The 15,483-nt window shown below is 31.9% G+C and overlaps 1 protein-coding gene across 2 annotated transcripts; it reads right to left on the reverse strand.

Annotated features, from left to right (window-relative positions):
* Positions 1-758: 758 nt before the first annotated feature.
* Positions 759-6,969, reverse strand: LOC109545925 (venom serine protease 34). Of its 2 annotated transcripts, XR_007280373.1 has the most exons (9): positions 6,682-6,969; positions 4,935-5,142; positions 4,593-4,793; positions 4,358-4,495; positions 4,076-4,249; positions 3,774-3,907; positions 1,990-3,713; positions 1,568-1,732; positions 759-1,062 (listed from the first exon to the last, which is right to left on the reverse strand). XR_007280373.1 is itself a non-coding variant. In XM_048661316.1 (6 exons), exons 1-6 carry the CDS (start codon positions 6,853-6,855, stop codon positions 3,885-3,887), a joined length of 918 nt encoding a protein of 305 aa, XP_048517273.1. In that variant the 5' UTR covers positions 6,856-6,969; the 3' UTR covers positions 3,630-3,884. The 2 variants fall into 2 exon arrangements, 1 of the variants encoding a protein (XP_048517273.1); XM_048661316.1 differs by lacking the exons at positions 759-1,062; positions 1,568-1,732 and having other exon boundaries at positions 3,630-3,907.
* Between the last annotated feature and the right edge of the window lie 8,514 nt (positions 6,970-15,483).

Raw genomic sequence — 15,483 nt, forward strand, 5'->3', positions numbered from 1 at the left:
GGAGCATAAAATTTTGCAGGGCAAATTGCAAATTTTTCAAATATTTATCGATGAAGCTTAATATTCGTGGTAATACAATAGGCACACCAATTTTAGCCTCAATATTTGGATGAATCATTGCAGTTTAATCACATGCTATTAAAAGTTTGGTAAAATCGCTAAAATAACTTGTACTTTTTTTATTGCCTTTTTATAACTTGTACTTATTATTTTGATAGAACTGTTGTTTTGCAACAATATTTGGTATACCATATTTTAAAGATAAAACATAATAAGTGTTTAAGCGGACTGAACACATGTAGAATAAACTGGTGAGTTTTTCGGTCATTTAGGACTAAAATGAACACCAACGTCGAATTAACTTCATAAATGTTGGGTTGATAATGTTTGCGTCCATAAAAAGTTGCACAGCATGCTCTCAATGGAGTTAAAGACAGTTTATCACTTATATATCAAATCTCGAATTGTAGAATTAGTCCACTGAATTAGTCCACTCCATGAATAGAAACGTATATGAGAAATTCGCTGCGCTTAGATTTTTTACAACTGATCATTTTGTAGGTCTTTACGCAACAGTGATACTTTAGCTGTAAAAAAAATTACATTTGCTTGCTGAAATGCGATGATTAACGCGCAATAATTAGATAACTGAGAACATCTCGAATCTCTCTTGGTGGATTTTAGGATCATAGTACTGAAATCTTTAAAATACAGACTCAGAGAACACTCCTCTTAAGGGTTGATGTTCGAACTACGAGTATTAAAACTTATTTAAGTGCGTTTATTTATTTTCAAATTTGCACACGTCACTAAAGCATGATCAGCTAATGCAAGGTATTTATTGAATATTAGATAATAACACAATTTAAGCAAAAAGTATGTTACGTATTACTTATTTCTCAAAACTTAAGATGAAACCTCAGCTTTGGCGCAAAATAGTAACTGGTTTGTTTTCATCCCAATCTCCTTCATGGTAAACCTGAAGAAATATCCTCTTCCAAACTTCAGCCTATTAACTTCTTTTAAACTGCACGCGATGCTCTGTTTCAAAACATATTTACCCTAAAAATCACCAGAGGATTAAAGGTAAATATAATAGACTTATCCATTAAAGCCTTGCCTTCGGTTTAATAGAGTCGTTTGTATATTTAAAATCCTCTAAGGATTATAATTGAATTATTTCCAGCCGGCCGTCAAGCATTCAGTTCCCTTCGCCTAATTTTGAAGTTATCTCTTTAAGTTGACCACTACTCCAACATAAGAGCTTTTGATCTCTATAACTGCTTCCAAATATCAAATGTCGAACGAAAATTTTGCAATTTGAAAATTCCTTCAAATCTCTGGTCCAATTTTCGAGGTATTCGAATGATTTCTCTGTAATTTTAATATGCTCAAAAGGGGCTTGGAATGGGTAAATTAAGTTTATTTTTAAAGATTTTGTATTATCAATTTTATCAGCTTTTTCCGACTATCATGTTCATGGCAAACAAAGTAACTTTACTCAATACAACCGATTTGATTCCTCTGGTTCCTAGGTATTTTTTAAAACCTGAAACTGAGTATTTACCTTTCTAATTGGGCAACTAATAGGAGGCTCTAAACTTTTCAGATATTCTAGCCATGGTGCGGGTATTAGCATCATCTTGCAGAAATAGGGTACGGTAAAAGTGTGAAACTGTTCGCAAGTATCTGGCGCGGCCCTATTTAAACATCTGGTGATTGAAAATTCTAACTGAAAGTATGAAAATATTATAAAATTAAACGAAATAGTTGCTTTACCTTTATATAACTGAAAATAAATTACGTTATTTTGCCCTTTAAATGAGATTGTGTATACATATATCAAACTTTTATATTGATACATTTATAATGAGAGTATGAAATAAAATTACCCGAATAAAAATTCAGCAATATTAATTAATAGTTAGTAATTTTCAGCAGATACACAATAAACCACTTGAGTGTTCTTGGAAGAATATGCCCACTTACCTTCATGTCTTCCGCAATATCTTCCTGTACATCAATATCAAAACCAAGAAAATATGTATCATTTTCCAAGTTAATTGAAATGTTTCTGAGATCTATACGCAGGTTTTGGTTGGGACAATTTATTAACTGATAAACTCGAACTGTGCTGTTCTAAAATGAGAACTAATTATCAGCCCGAATAATCCTGTGCCATCAATGTTTTATTTGATCGGGAACGAAAAAATCATGAACTATGCATGAATTCAACTTGTTTGCATTGACATAGGTAAGTGTTGTTATAGGCCGTAAATAGTAATTAAATTTAATTAACAAGTGAATCCCATTAAGCACACAGAAAGTGATAGACTTTTTAATTGATTTCAATAAATCATTTAAACAATTTGATCTATTACCGATGTTGTTGCTGAAACGTGTAGCCCATTAAGCGCTGTCACTATCAGCAAAAATAAATATCCTCTTTCCATTTTACACTATACAACTTCAAATGAATTAATATTGAATTGTTGGCTTAAAATCATTCACTACATTTGTGTCGAAATATTTCAAACTTAATGGTTTAGAATTTGGATGGATGGTGGTATTAAAAAGCTACACTGGGATACTTGATAATTGATAGTTTAATAAAAATGTTTCCGACTTTATAACACTTCGATTGCCAATTGAAACATTTTTAACTCCCAATAAGCATTCCTGAAATAAACAAATGGGGAAAATGCCGCATTTTAATTGATCCGTGATCTAGAAACCAAATATTTCTGTTAATTGCAACCCGAAAATATAATGGTTTAATCGCACATTTCTTACTCACCGCGTGTTCCTGTCCTTCCGACAAAACGTAAAATATCATTGAGGGTTGTTTTCTCCGTGTAACTCAATCTAGATATTGAAATGTAGATTTGCATGTAATGCATTTTTAATTGAATGTAAGTATGCTGGATTATGCGTTCGATTAATTAGCATAGTGCCGCTCAATTTTGTTTTATTATATTAAATTTGTGATCCAGAGATATTTTAAAATGCAATTATCTTCTTTGTGAACGCAATGGATGATAACGTATTCCGCAATTAGTGTTGTTTTTGTATTTTTCATAATATTTTCAGCCTAAAACGTAAACAATTCAATTTAGAATATGAATCACTCATAATTTTCTGTTAGATTCATTACATGTAAAATGTAGATGAATTTTATATTTTACAAATCCTAATTCAACTTGCTCTTTATATTTCAATAAAAATATTCTCTGAACCTCTGAATGAGAGACTGAGCCTTAAGTAAACTATATTTGTACCAAGCAACGGATCTCTAATACAGTCCATTTGCTAAATTAAGTGAATCTCTCGCAACAATTCTATCGAATTTCCTGGGCTTGAACTTTCGGAGTGATGAAACATTCGCGACATAAGTCGTGAATAAATTTCCGTATTTTTAGAAATGGCTTAGTTAATTATTTTTTCACCATATTGAAAAGAACCGGATGGACGTTGATTTACTGCTGCTTTAAAAGTTAGTTGATATAACTTTTTTTATTTGTTCGGACATTTTTTATTCTCTACATCATGCATTAGTCTAATTTCTAGTATAGCTCGAAGCATTAACACTAAAGTTCGCTATCTTGGTTATTAAATTAGGTAGGAAATTAAAAAGCATATAGTATTTATTTAATAATAAAATTAGTATGAAACGCGTGATTCCTTAGATTTTTAGGCCACCTCCAAAGGCTCTCCTAAAAAAATGCATTGGTTTATGTGAGTCTTATTATTGAAGTATCCTAATAATACTTAACTTCATCTTGAATATGTTAATATGGCTTGGCGCCTCAAATGAGAATATTTCAAAACTTAGGTTTGCCAATTTAAGTCAACTTCAGTTCTATTGCTTTCCTTGGTTTCATGTATTACATATAACAATATGTAGCATCTGCCATAAAGTTGAAACATTAATATAAAATAATTATTATTTCACATCAACTTAACAATTTATTTTAAGCTTTTAACCAATTAATTAAATAACATTTTCGGTAATATCAATTTACCACAATCGATTTGAATATATATGATTAAAAAAATTGTTTGTGTTAAATCTCACCGCTTGTTCTCTCAACAATCCAGCTCAGAAACTGAGTAACTCTCGTATTCACGCTGGGTTCATTTGAGGCACAGCCAAGACCATGGGAAATTATTCCCACTAAATGCATTCTGTTTGCAACCACATCAGTCCATAAAAGTGGACCACCTGAATCAAGCTGGCAAGAGTCTTTCCCTGATCAAGTTTTGATAGAATTTAAAAAAATATATATCGATCTGTATTAGGCAGCAATATATTTGGATGACGACCAAATTTAAAATGTTACTAATAATGCAAAATTACCTGAAGCAAACGTACACATTTCTTCAGGCACAAGTGCTTCGCTTACGATTATTGAGCATTCGTCATTTGATAAAACGTTTAATGATGCCATCATTAGAACATCTGAAGTGGGACCAGAAAACTCAAGTTGACCCCAACCTGAAATTGTTTCACGTTCAAATTACTGTTAATTCTATTGCTTAGTAGTGGCCAGAATTTATTTGCAACCTTAAGAAAGGTGAATATCGGGACTTACCTAAAACGATAACAGGCTGAGAAGAAAAATCGTAGTCAACGTATTTGAAGGGCAGACAAATCGGAGCTACATATTGACTAAAAGCAATAGATTTGGTCGTTTGCAATATAGCGATGTCATTGGCATAAATGCTACTGTCGTAGTCAGGGTGTATTTCATAGGCATTTATGTTATAAAGGGCAGAATATAATGTATCGTCTCCTACAATGTATAGTCATTTTTTATCACTTTCTTCCAAAACGTAACTATTTGTTGCATTACTAGTCGAGATTTTTCTACTTTAGCAAACAAGAAGAGGGAGCGTCTCTTTCATTAAAAAAAACATGTGAATTGCAAACTGACCTGATGTAATATTATGATCTCCAGCCAAAATAGCTAATTCGTTGGGATCTTTTTGAAATACGCAATGAGCAGCAGATAGAAGGTATCTATCCGAAATTATATGCCCGCCACAAACGAGCGACTTGGTACTAAAACTGACGATTCCCACCATTGCAGGAAATTCATTTATTCCCGTTTCATTACCTCCTACTATTTGGAAGCTCTTACTCTAAAAATTAAAACTAAAAAGTCAGCAGAATATTTTATACTGCAATGTTGCTAACAATTAAATGTGAGTATTATTTCTTTCGCTGTCGTTTTTACCGTAGTAATTAGTGAAAATATATTTTTCTTTTTTCTTTTCTACCGTTATTCTTTTGCTACTAAGTGTGCCACTGTGTAGAAGTTTAATGATATAGGCACTGAAATCTGGATAGCTACACCGTTCAAAGTTAATATTACTCAATAGTGCTATTTTCTGACCTTTCTTTAACACAATTTACCTTTAAAGACCATTGTCTTTGACGAAATTATTAGGAGAGGAGGAGGAGCTGTGTATTTTAGAAGCTGCCACCGTACATCCGCCCACAAATATATTGGCGGAAAGTAGATTTTTACTTTGCTAGTAATAAGTAATTTCTTTACTTTAGCTCCGTGTGTATTTATCTTATAAATATTTTAAAGGTTGAAGTTTTGTTCAAACTTTAGTCTAAAATAAAAGGTACCTTGAGTAATTTTTTCAACCTACTCTTAACTCGATAAATAAAAACCTCGACGAAATGAAAATTAGGCAATTTTCTAAAAGCCTTCAATTTGCTAATGGATAGCATACACGATTTGAAACTTTCAAACTAGCAGGCAACTTTACAATGTTACAAAAACGGCGGATCCAGCTTCTGCATCAGAGTGTAAAAAAAGTAAACGCTAAAAATCTATATTTCCGATAGACTGCTTTGCTACATTCTATAAACAGCAAATAATAAATGCCATTTTCAACAATAGAACATTTCCGAGAAACAATAACTAAAACGTTTGAAGAAAATATTAGAGTAAAAAGTCTGGTCGACCAGTTAAAATCGGTTAATTAGCATCTTTACGAATTAACCTAATGCTTGTGTTAAAAAAAAGCAGTTGCAGTTTTGAAACATTAATTTCTATTTTATCATATTTTCTAAAGCTAAATAAGCACGAGCATATATTATACATGATTGCAAGCACGTGAACTTTTACGTGAACATTTTAATAGACAATAATGCGCGCTAACAAATGGCACATTGAAAATTAAATCATGCAAATTAGCGATGAAGTAGCAGTACCTAAAACTAGTCATACTTACGCTGATAAAATTATGATTTGGTTTATTGTACGGTGTATGCTCCATAAACAAATTTTAATATAATTCATAAGCTTTAAACAATTGTTTTAAATCAACATGATCTGTCATCTATCCAACGATAGACACAACTACACGAAAATTTTATCATCAATAGAATATTTATTTTACTGGAAGTTCTATGAATATTTTTCATTCTCAGTAAACGTAGAAGCAATAACAATACTATAATAGAGTTAATCACGTTTTATACAAAAAAATCTTATCGGATTTCTCACTGTCTCAATTGTGCATGCAATATGGAAATGAGGATAAACTTGAGTTTGGAATTAGTAATTCCTGACCCCGGCTTATTAAAGCTGAAATTAGTATCTGCATATGTTAAATTTATAATTCATTCCGATAAAATACCTAAATGGAAAATTCGACACTTACTGCCAAATTTCTCCAGCCACAATCGCACTCGTTATCGGCTCGACTTTCACTCGATCCAACAACTGAAAAAATGGTAACCAAAATAGCGAATTTACTAAGAATAAAAAAACTGTAGATCTTTGGTAAGTTGAATGATAGAAAAGACGGAGGCACTGATATTCTAGCGTTACACATCTTGTTTCAAAATCGGCGAGTTCAAATGTAAAAGTAAAACTAAATGAAAACGGCAAATGATAAAGTTTATCAAGGTGTGTGTTTATCTGTACTGTAAAAAACCAATACCTCTTAATTTCGCAAACTAACTTCAAAGCGTTGTCTGGCCACTTACTATGTGAGTAATTTAGCGATAACTAGATTGCAATAAGGTATTGTTGCAGGTTTTGGGGTTGGTTGCAATATCAACATGGATATTTTTAACCATACGTTTTATATTCCTCATACTAGCTTTATAAATTTAAATTGTTTTTTTTTATTTCTGTCCTCATTCTATGTATGGTTCAGAGCAAATGCAGAGCAGACTGAATTGGATGTAAAAGCAAGTTAATTTTATAGAGTAGTCCAGGCATGGGTTACTAATCAAATCAATTTGCTACTAATTTAAAACCTAAAACATGCGGCTAGTGTAACTTGGGTGAGTTTCATGATATCTAATGGCCATATTAAATAGTGGGCTTAAAAATAATTTATAATTTATCGCCATTTATTTATCTATTAAGACAAGTACATGAGAAATAATCACTAGAAAATTCCTTATCAGCGTTGTAACTTAATTTAAGTGGGTTTTAAAATTAGATATTTTTATATAATTTCAGACATATTTATGGATTTAAATGGAAATTTATCAAATATATACATATATATCCTCACTGTACTCTTCAAATATAACAATCAACATTTCCGGAAACTTTTACTAAAATGAAATTTAATTTAAGATCATATTCGAACGAGACGCAAGTAAAACTTTAAGCTAGCCTGAGGGGTGCGCTTAAAGCAGCGCCCGTTAGTTCTCTATTACGACTGCCATTTTATTTGTTGTGAAAAGATTCTAAAGTTTAAACGAACAACGTTTTCAACTTTTTTTATTTAATTAAACGAGTTCAGTCGAGAAGTTTTCCCTTGTATTGAAGATATTTTATTTCTATGGCTGGTTCCGTTTTCTTATTGCGACCAACTCCGGCAAAATCCCTGTATTTTAATTTAAGAAATTAAAAAAGTTTCAGAATATTGCAGCTTAATATTATTTGATAAATGATGAAAAGTTCTGGCTTTGCGCTATTAATACAGACCTCAGTCGACAAGTTTTATAACATCTTTAATACTGAAATATCTCGAACTGTTAAATGTTTTTTTAGTAAATCTGAGCATAAAGTTCTGTTTTAATTATACTACGTGTGCTCAAATGCTCATTTGAGCAAATGTGCTGTTGAATTGAGGTTTTGTCACCAGTTACCATAAAAGTTTCTTGATTTTTTTGGTTTACCATTTTTCAGTATTCACTCTTTTGCTGTAAAATTCAGCAACTTTCGAAACTAATGTAATTATCAAACTTAAGAGCTTTAAGCGTTTTCGAATTTAAAGCAAAGACACAGGAATAATGGATATTGTTCCGTATCGACATCTGTTTGAGTTCTTAAAATTTTAAGCTGGCCATAAAATCCTGCAGAATTCGCATTGTGTTGTCGGGGGGTTCTACTTTTTACTTCCCAATAAAGCTGACGTATAGTTAAGCTTAATTACACTTATTGGGGCATGTTAAGTTGTAATCAAGTTAGTGGTGCAATAGCGTTAGTGTGGCTGCTTTTTACCTCTAAATTTTCCGATTTGTTAATATAATTTGCTTTTAATTATTTAACGTACAGCATGATCCACCGATAATTTTCCACTGCCGAAAGTTATTTTCCAGTTGCCTTCCGATTCCATAGCGTTATATGCAACCGATATGAGCCAGCTGTCATAAATTCAGGAAAACTTTGGGGAAGTTTCACGCCAGTTTTCCTCTGCAAGCGTTACATATGCACGGGATCCATTTTAGCACCCATATGCATAAGAATGTGTTAGTTAAGGTGCTGATTCATCAAAATCAAATTTAGGAACGTGAATGCAATCCAAATAGGATCTATCGGTGTCTTGGGGTTTGCGGATTACCACTCAACTCTAATAGCCGTTTGGCCACATTCTATTAAAATGTAATCAATCTGCCTTGAAATTCGCTGCCAGATTTTCTGTGGCAAAATTCAATATTAAAATTCAGCACTGAGTCTTTGTCGATATAAAAAATAATGCGTTGATTAGTTGAAGAAGCTCATGGCAAAGACGCGTATCGAAACTTTGGATTCTTGCCGAACCATTGATTGATGATGCTGGAAAATATGTGCTGGCAAAGTGATAATCAATCATTTAGTAATTTATCACGTACTACAGAGTTCCTCTTAAAAAAACACTTGTCCCTACGCAAACAACTGTATTACGACTAAATAAGCGTGATTTATACAGGGTGAGTGTTTTTCAATTAGTAGTACAGGGATCTTCGGAACTAGAGCAGTTACGAAGAAGGTCAAGTGGACATAGAATTGTAGTTTGGAATGCTCTACTCGAAACCAATTTTATTTTTCTAGAATTTGACAGCTGTCAAGAGATATTTGGGAAAAACTTATTTCTAGCAAGTTTTAAAGTACTACTCCTAGTTCCGTTGATATTAATTTGACAGGAAAACATTAAATAGAAAACTTGTAGGAAATTGCATTCCAAACAAAATGGCATAATACATTTCTCCAAAATAGCTGTAATTTTTGACCTATGACACAAATTTGAGCTTTTTTAAATGTCAACCATACTTGATTATTTCTTTACCGAATAAAGAATTTTATTACGATTTCTGTGATATATCACGTCGTTAGGTTTTTGTCGAAAATAAAGTGCCTTTGAAAAATGTGTACTTTTTCAATTTAGTTGATCGAAGTTAGCCATGGAAAATAGTATAAGACATACAGCATTGTTTCCATAGTAACAAATAATAACACAATGCTTCAGTATTTATTCTGACAACTACGCGCAATAACTTTATTTTAATTAAGACGGTTGCTCATTTAAAGTGTTTATCATAAAAATCAAATCATTCCAATAATAATTAAAATTTAATTCTAAAAACTTTAATTTTTATTGTAAAACTTTTCCAAAAAACCACCATTATTTTCAATTCAAACATATTATTAAAGCTTTAAAACTGAGTAAGTTGCTTTTCTTGCGGCCCGACCATCAATATTTTCAAATGCTCGACGGCTTCTTTAAGTGCGCTTAAATTGGAATATTTGTTTTTGTAAACTGTGTTTGTTACGGCTCCCCACAAAAATAAATCCAAAGGTGAAAGATCCGGTGATCAAGGTGGTCATAAAATAGTGCCGGTTCCCTCAGGAAATGTTAGGTCCAAGTGATTCTGCACTTGGGAAGAATTTTGCGGAGAAGCGTCATTATTACATTTAGGAATGTTTTCCGGGATTTGAAGCCGTGGTCTATCGGAATTTCTTCCTGACGTTTCGTCCACAACTGCGGTGGACATTTTCAAAGGCGATGAGGCAGTGGGCGAAGTGATCTCCCGTGCTTTCCGACTAAGAATGTCATTCAACAGAAATTGAGAACAGAACTGAAATTGAGTTTTGCTTCGCACATTGCTCAATTAACAGGCTCCGCGATGAGGATGCTGAGATTTGTTATCCGTTCTGTTAGGGATTTCTCTTCCACTTGTACGCTGAAAATCCTGTTTAATTTGGTTAGATCCAAGCTTGAATATGCATCTATCGTATGCAAATGTAATAAAATGCACATTAACGACCTCTAACCCATCCATAGACGTTTTCTAAAATACTTAAGTTACCGTACACATGGGATTTACCCACCCTCTCATTCTGAACTTCTTCGGAATCATTTGTTCGCATCTCTACAGGATCGACGGACACTAGCTGAAGTTCGTTTCTTGCCATGTTTGATTGGTGGCTCCCTCAGTGATCTGATCATACTGAGTGAACTTACGTTTTTTGTTCCCTCGATGACCTCAAGACGCAAGATATTTTTTATCTTCCAAAGCGATTCATCGAAGTTTTCACCCCTTGAATCATGAGGTCTTGTACTCATTGGGGGCACTGAAGATATTTTTTTTGGAACTGGACTTCGGAAAACTGGACTCTGACAAACAATATATGCATGCTTTTAAATATAATGATGTTCAAATATTCAAAGTAATAAATATGGTGTTGTTATATAGTCTCACTCTGTAAGTGGCTTACAGTTGTCGAGGAGAACCTAAGTAAATACATAAATAAATACTTTAATAATGTTCATACATAGTTCTTCTGGCCGTATTTCATCATAAAGGTATTGTGAAAGATTTTAAAATTTTCTGAACATGTGTTGCAAAGCTCATCTTTATATCAATAAAAATCGAAATACAACAGTGAAATAAGGTGTAAAATAAGTTATTCTTATTATTTATTTCCAATTTGTTCAGCTTTTCTTTACCCGTTTGAGTTCGCCTGTACAAAATTGATATTAACTGGAAAGCAAGATCTACACATTTAAAGAAATACGTGTTTTAGTAAAATTCGATAGTGATATTTCCCCTTCGTGTTATTTGATATAAGACAATGTTTGAATAATTAACACTTGGTTAACCATTCAATTTCCATATTCAAATTAACCTTCAAAGTAAATCATTTCTTGTTCTGTTATATGTATATTCATTATAGCGTGTTCCATATTATAATAATACGGGAATAAAAGCCTTACATTAGGGAGAAAGTAATACTGCTGTCAGGAAGTTGCATTAATTCATGCTTTGCAGAATGTTGCTAGAACAGTATTTCGCAAGACTTGAAATTTTAATTCGCTGACATTTCCAGATACTTGAACTCTTCCAGTTCGTTGAGTATCCAGTTTATGCATGCATTTAACAGCGGTATGAACGTAGTAAAGTCGGTAAAATGTTTGTATTAAACTAAAAATATTTTTCCTTTGGTGTGATGCAGGTAAGTATCCAGTTAGGTAACGAGTACCTTTGAGTTTTGCATTTTATTTTTACATCATTTATTAATCATTCACATAAAATCGTTCTAAAATTGCTGTTAAATCTACCATTTCATTGTCAAATTATACATAAGTAAAATTGTCAATATGCTTGAATAAAAGATTTTTCCGCATTTTATTTTTTTAAATCATAGGCTGAATATTTTTAAAGGTCGGCAATATTCAGACAATCTACTTCTCTAATGCAGGTCAATCATTTTTTGCTCATTAGGAAATTGGTTTAGTTGATTTTTGCAAGCATTAAATGGGACTTGATAAATTTATCATATTTTATGAACGTGAAATAAATAATAATAAAGTTTAAAAATCATCAGAAGTAGGAGTTTTACGGAACTCGACAAAGCACGTTGGTTGACAAATATTTAACAACGTTAAACGTTTAATGATTTCTAAATTATGACGATTTCTTCCTTTACTTAAAGATGCATCAAAGCTTTTCTCTTTATTTAACTGCAAAGCTAACAAGTTAGCAGATAATTAGAAAGTTTTCGTTGCTTCCAAATTCAATTCAGTGTTTCTTTGCGGGGCAAAATGCTTCAGCTTCATTAAAAAATTAAAGCCAACTACTAATTATCAGAGCGCAATCCAAAACTCACTTATTCTGACTAATTGTATTTACTCGGTTCGTAACAAGCAACCTAACCTACCCTTCTGTTGTTAAGTTGTCGACCCGTTGGCTTTCACGTCGTGAAAATTGTTTCTGGGGCTTTTATTACACTGCTAACCCCCCAGCCACAGCAGTTAAGCTCAACTGACACGAGAGCAGACGGACGTACATTAAGTTTCGTTATTTGGTAACCAAAATTAAATCTAGAAATTTTTATTTTATTTTCGTTGAATAAAGCATTTAAGAATTGGCAACGCTATTTTCGATCAACACGTAAGCAAAATGTTCCAAGAAACAAGATCAAACAGGTTTTTAAACTTTTAAACCCTACTAAATAGTATTTTCCCCAATTAATTTTCTGATTTTTCACATATCTTTTTAGTTTTCAATTTTCTTCAGTGTTGTTTTAGGATAAATTACTATTATTTCGTCATAATATTATGCTTGTTATTAGTACCTTCTTTTGTTATTAATTTAGATTATATTTCGTCATTTTCATTTCTCAGATATTATTCAAATTTCAATATTTGAATAGGAATGTCTTATATTGATTATTAGTTTAACTTTTTATATTCTATCAGCAAATTAACTTTATAACTAAATGTTTATGAAATTGGTTAATGTATTGCCTTCAATTGGACGTATTTAGCTTAAAGTTTAAATAACATAGAAAGCAAAGTAGTATCCGCGGTTTGATCTCTGATTTAATTTTTTAAATTACTTGATTTTTACATTTGTCATTCTCTTGATTTTAAGATTTAAGATGTGCAGTGCTTTAACTTTGATTATTCTATTAATTCAGAAAATATTTAAATATGGATAGAGAAACAATTTATTTTCATGGGAGCTGCAATTAACAATTAAGAAATAGGTAGTGCTATTTCGGTATCATTTCTAATATAAAACGCACCAATTAACATTTAAATGCCAATAGTATATATATTTCAGATTCGTATTGCTGACTTTTTGATAATTGATATCGTAAGTGATTGCTGATTTTGTCATAAATATTTTAAAATCATGCTCAATAATGATAATATCATTTAATTTTTAAATAATTTTAATTATCGCTTTTTGGTGTAACCAAGTATATGATTAATTTCTTCGCAACATTCACAAAATTGGCAAATTTTGTTTTCTGTATATTTTTCCAACATAGCAAAGTTAGATTTCTATGGCTTGAAACCAAATTTTCAATGCAGCTTAAGAAATGTCGAAGATAAAAGTGGAACTCATTTTTACTTTTTAATTGAGCATTTCCTAAATTTCCACATAATTTAAGCAGATTTATGACAAAATTTTCTTCAAATCCATCAAGATCTAAGCATTGCCCATATATTTTTTTCCGGAGGGCGCCTTAGCTTTCATGTAAGTACATTAACAAAGAGTCACGTCTTGGGCCAGAAGTGGGTCACTTTCAAAGTTAGAAAAGTTGAAAAATACGACGGAACGCTATTAAAACTACATTTAACAATACAAAGAAAATAAAGCAAAACTATAAAAAGGCTGCTTAAATCGAGTTATGTGTTAAATTAAACTACCCTACATCTGCATGTTAAAAAAAAAGCCGAGCAAAAAACACATGGATTTAATGAAATGTTTGATAAAATTTCCTAACATTATGAAGGTGCATGAGTTTTAAATCCAGTTCCTAGATTTTTTCTTAAACATGCCATCCTCACCAAAGCAACTCTGTTAGATAATTTGTATATTCAAATCATGCAAGACCCCTTTTTCCATTAGATAACCGGAATGCAAACTGCGCGTATTAAAGTGGGAAAATTATGTTCCAAGAAGTTTAAAGTCAAATTTATGTAGCTAATTACTGAACGCCCAGAATTACAGAGGAAGTCAAAACTTTATTGGCAAACTTTTCATATTAACATTTTAAACAATAAGTCCGGAAAGTTGAGGTGTAAAATTTGAGAAGATCCTGCTTTGCAGCCTTGCAGGTTTATTGACTGTTTGCATCTACGGAAATAGATATGGAAAACTTCCATCTGGTTATCCATAAAAAAATTACACACTTCATTACAATAGCTATTAATTTATTTTATCCATAACAACTGAATATTCTGCAAGATTTTTGAATTACTTTACAACTTTTTAAATTAAATATAAGTCCAAATACATATATCACGCATTTATTACTTTTTATCAAACATTTTTTGTTTGGACTGACAATTTTCTCCATCGTTTTATATTAAATTGATAAATATCCTCAGACGTGTGTCTTTAAGAAATTAAAAAATAATACGGCCTCGATGCCTTTCAGAAAATTGCAGACTTGCTCTTGAGATTTCGACAACAAAAAGATTCTTCCTTGAACGCTCCATTAAACGAAAAGATAAGAAGTATTATCTTACAGTTTCATGCTAGAAATCCATTGTCGTTTTGTCACCGGGGATAAGCTGAGACGGTTCCAGTCTCAGTATATAAACCCCAAAAGAGTATTCGGGTTTTCATTGACTTAGCTTTGAGATTTCAATGCGAATTGAATATCAATATTTGAGATTTGTTGTTTAGAAAAGTGTTTTAGAGTTTCAGTGTTCAGAGTTTCTATCCCACACCTTTTTAAATTGACTTAGCCGATTTATTATTTATTACACCCTAAACTGTCTAAAAATATGCTGATTTTTATTTCTGTATGAACAATCCAATCAGCGAAAGTTTAAAAGTTTCTCCTTTCCGCTGAAAATCTCACGGATTTTCAGCGGTGGTGCGGAAGCAATCACTTGATTAAATTGTACCGATACTCGCTTACTGACTGTTGATTATAATTCTCGCATGCTACTGGTTTTCGGTCGACTATTTATAGACAGGTGAAAAAATAGAGATTAAAAGCAATGGCTTCTGGCTACTTCGCTTTCAAATAGATTTAAAATGTATTTATTTTATATTTTTTTGTTCCATGGGAAATAATATGTTTCGTGTTACTATATGGCTTTGTTCATCGCTCTAACCATCAACCCAATTAATAACAAATTTATTTTATTTTAACTTCCATGAACCTATTTGGACTGAAAGGTTAAAAAAACTGAGTACTTTTAGTAAAATGTTTCTTAAATTATCCTTTTATTATTGAAGTTTAACAGAAAATTATTAAAAGTAGGCATACA

Source organism: Dendroctonus ponderosae, unplaced genomic scaffold (assembly GCF_020466585.1).
Source record: "Dendroctonus ponderosae isolate FM_Combo_2020 unplaced genomic scaffold, Dpon_F_20191213v2 Dpon_F_20191213_1, whole genome shotgun sequence".
Classification (NCBI taxonomy): Eukaryota; Metazoa; Arthropoda; class Insecta; order Coleoptera; family Curculionidae; genus Dendroctonus; species Dendroctonus ponderosae.

Bases quoted from the DNA above. Each gene is read 5' to 3' on its own strand.
- LOC109545925 (XM_048661316.1), bottom strand. From the start codon at position 6,855: ATGTGTAACGCTAGAATATCAGTGCCTCCGTCTTTTCTATCATTCAAC. The intron at 5,143-6,681 runs GTAAGTGTCGAA...TTTAATTTTTAG, and splicing joins GTGGCTGGAGAAATTTGGCA to AGTAAGAGCTTCCAAATAGT. The intron at 4,250-4,357 runs GTAATTTTGCAT...AAACTTGATCAG, and splicing joins AATGTGTACGTTTGCTTCAG to GGAAAGACTCTTGCCAGCTT.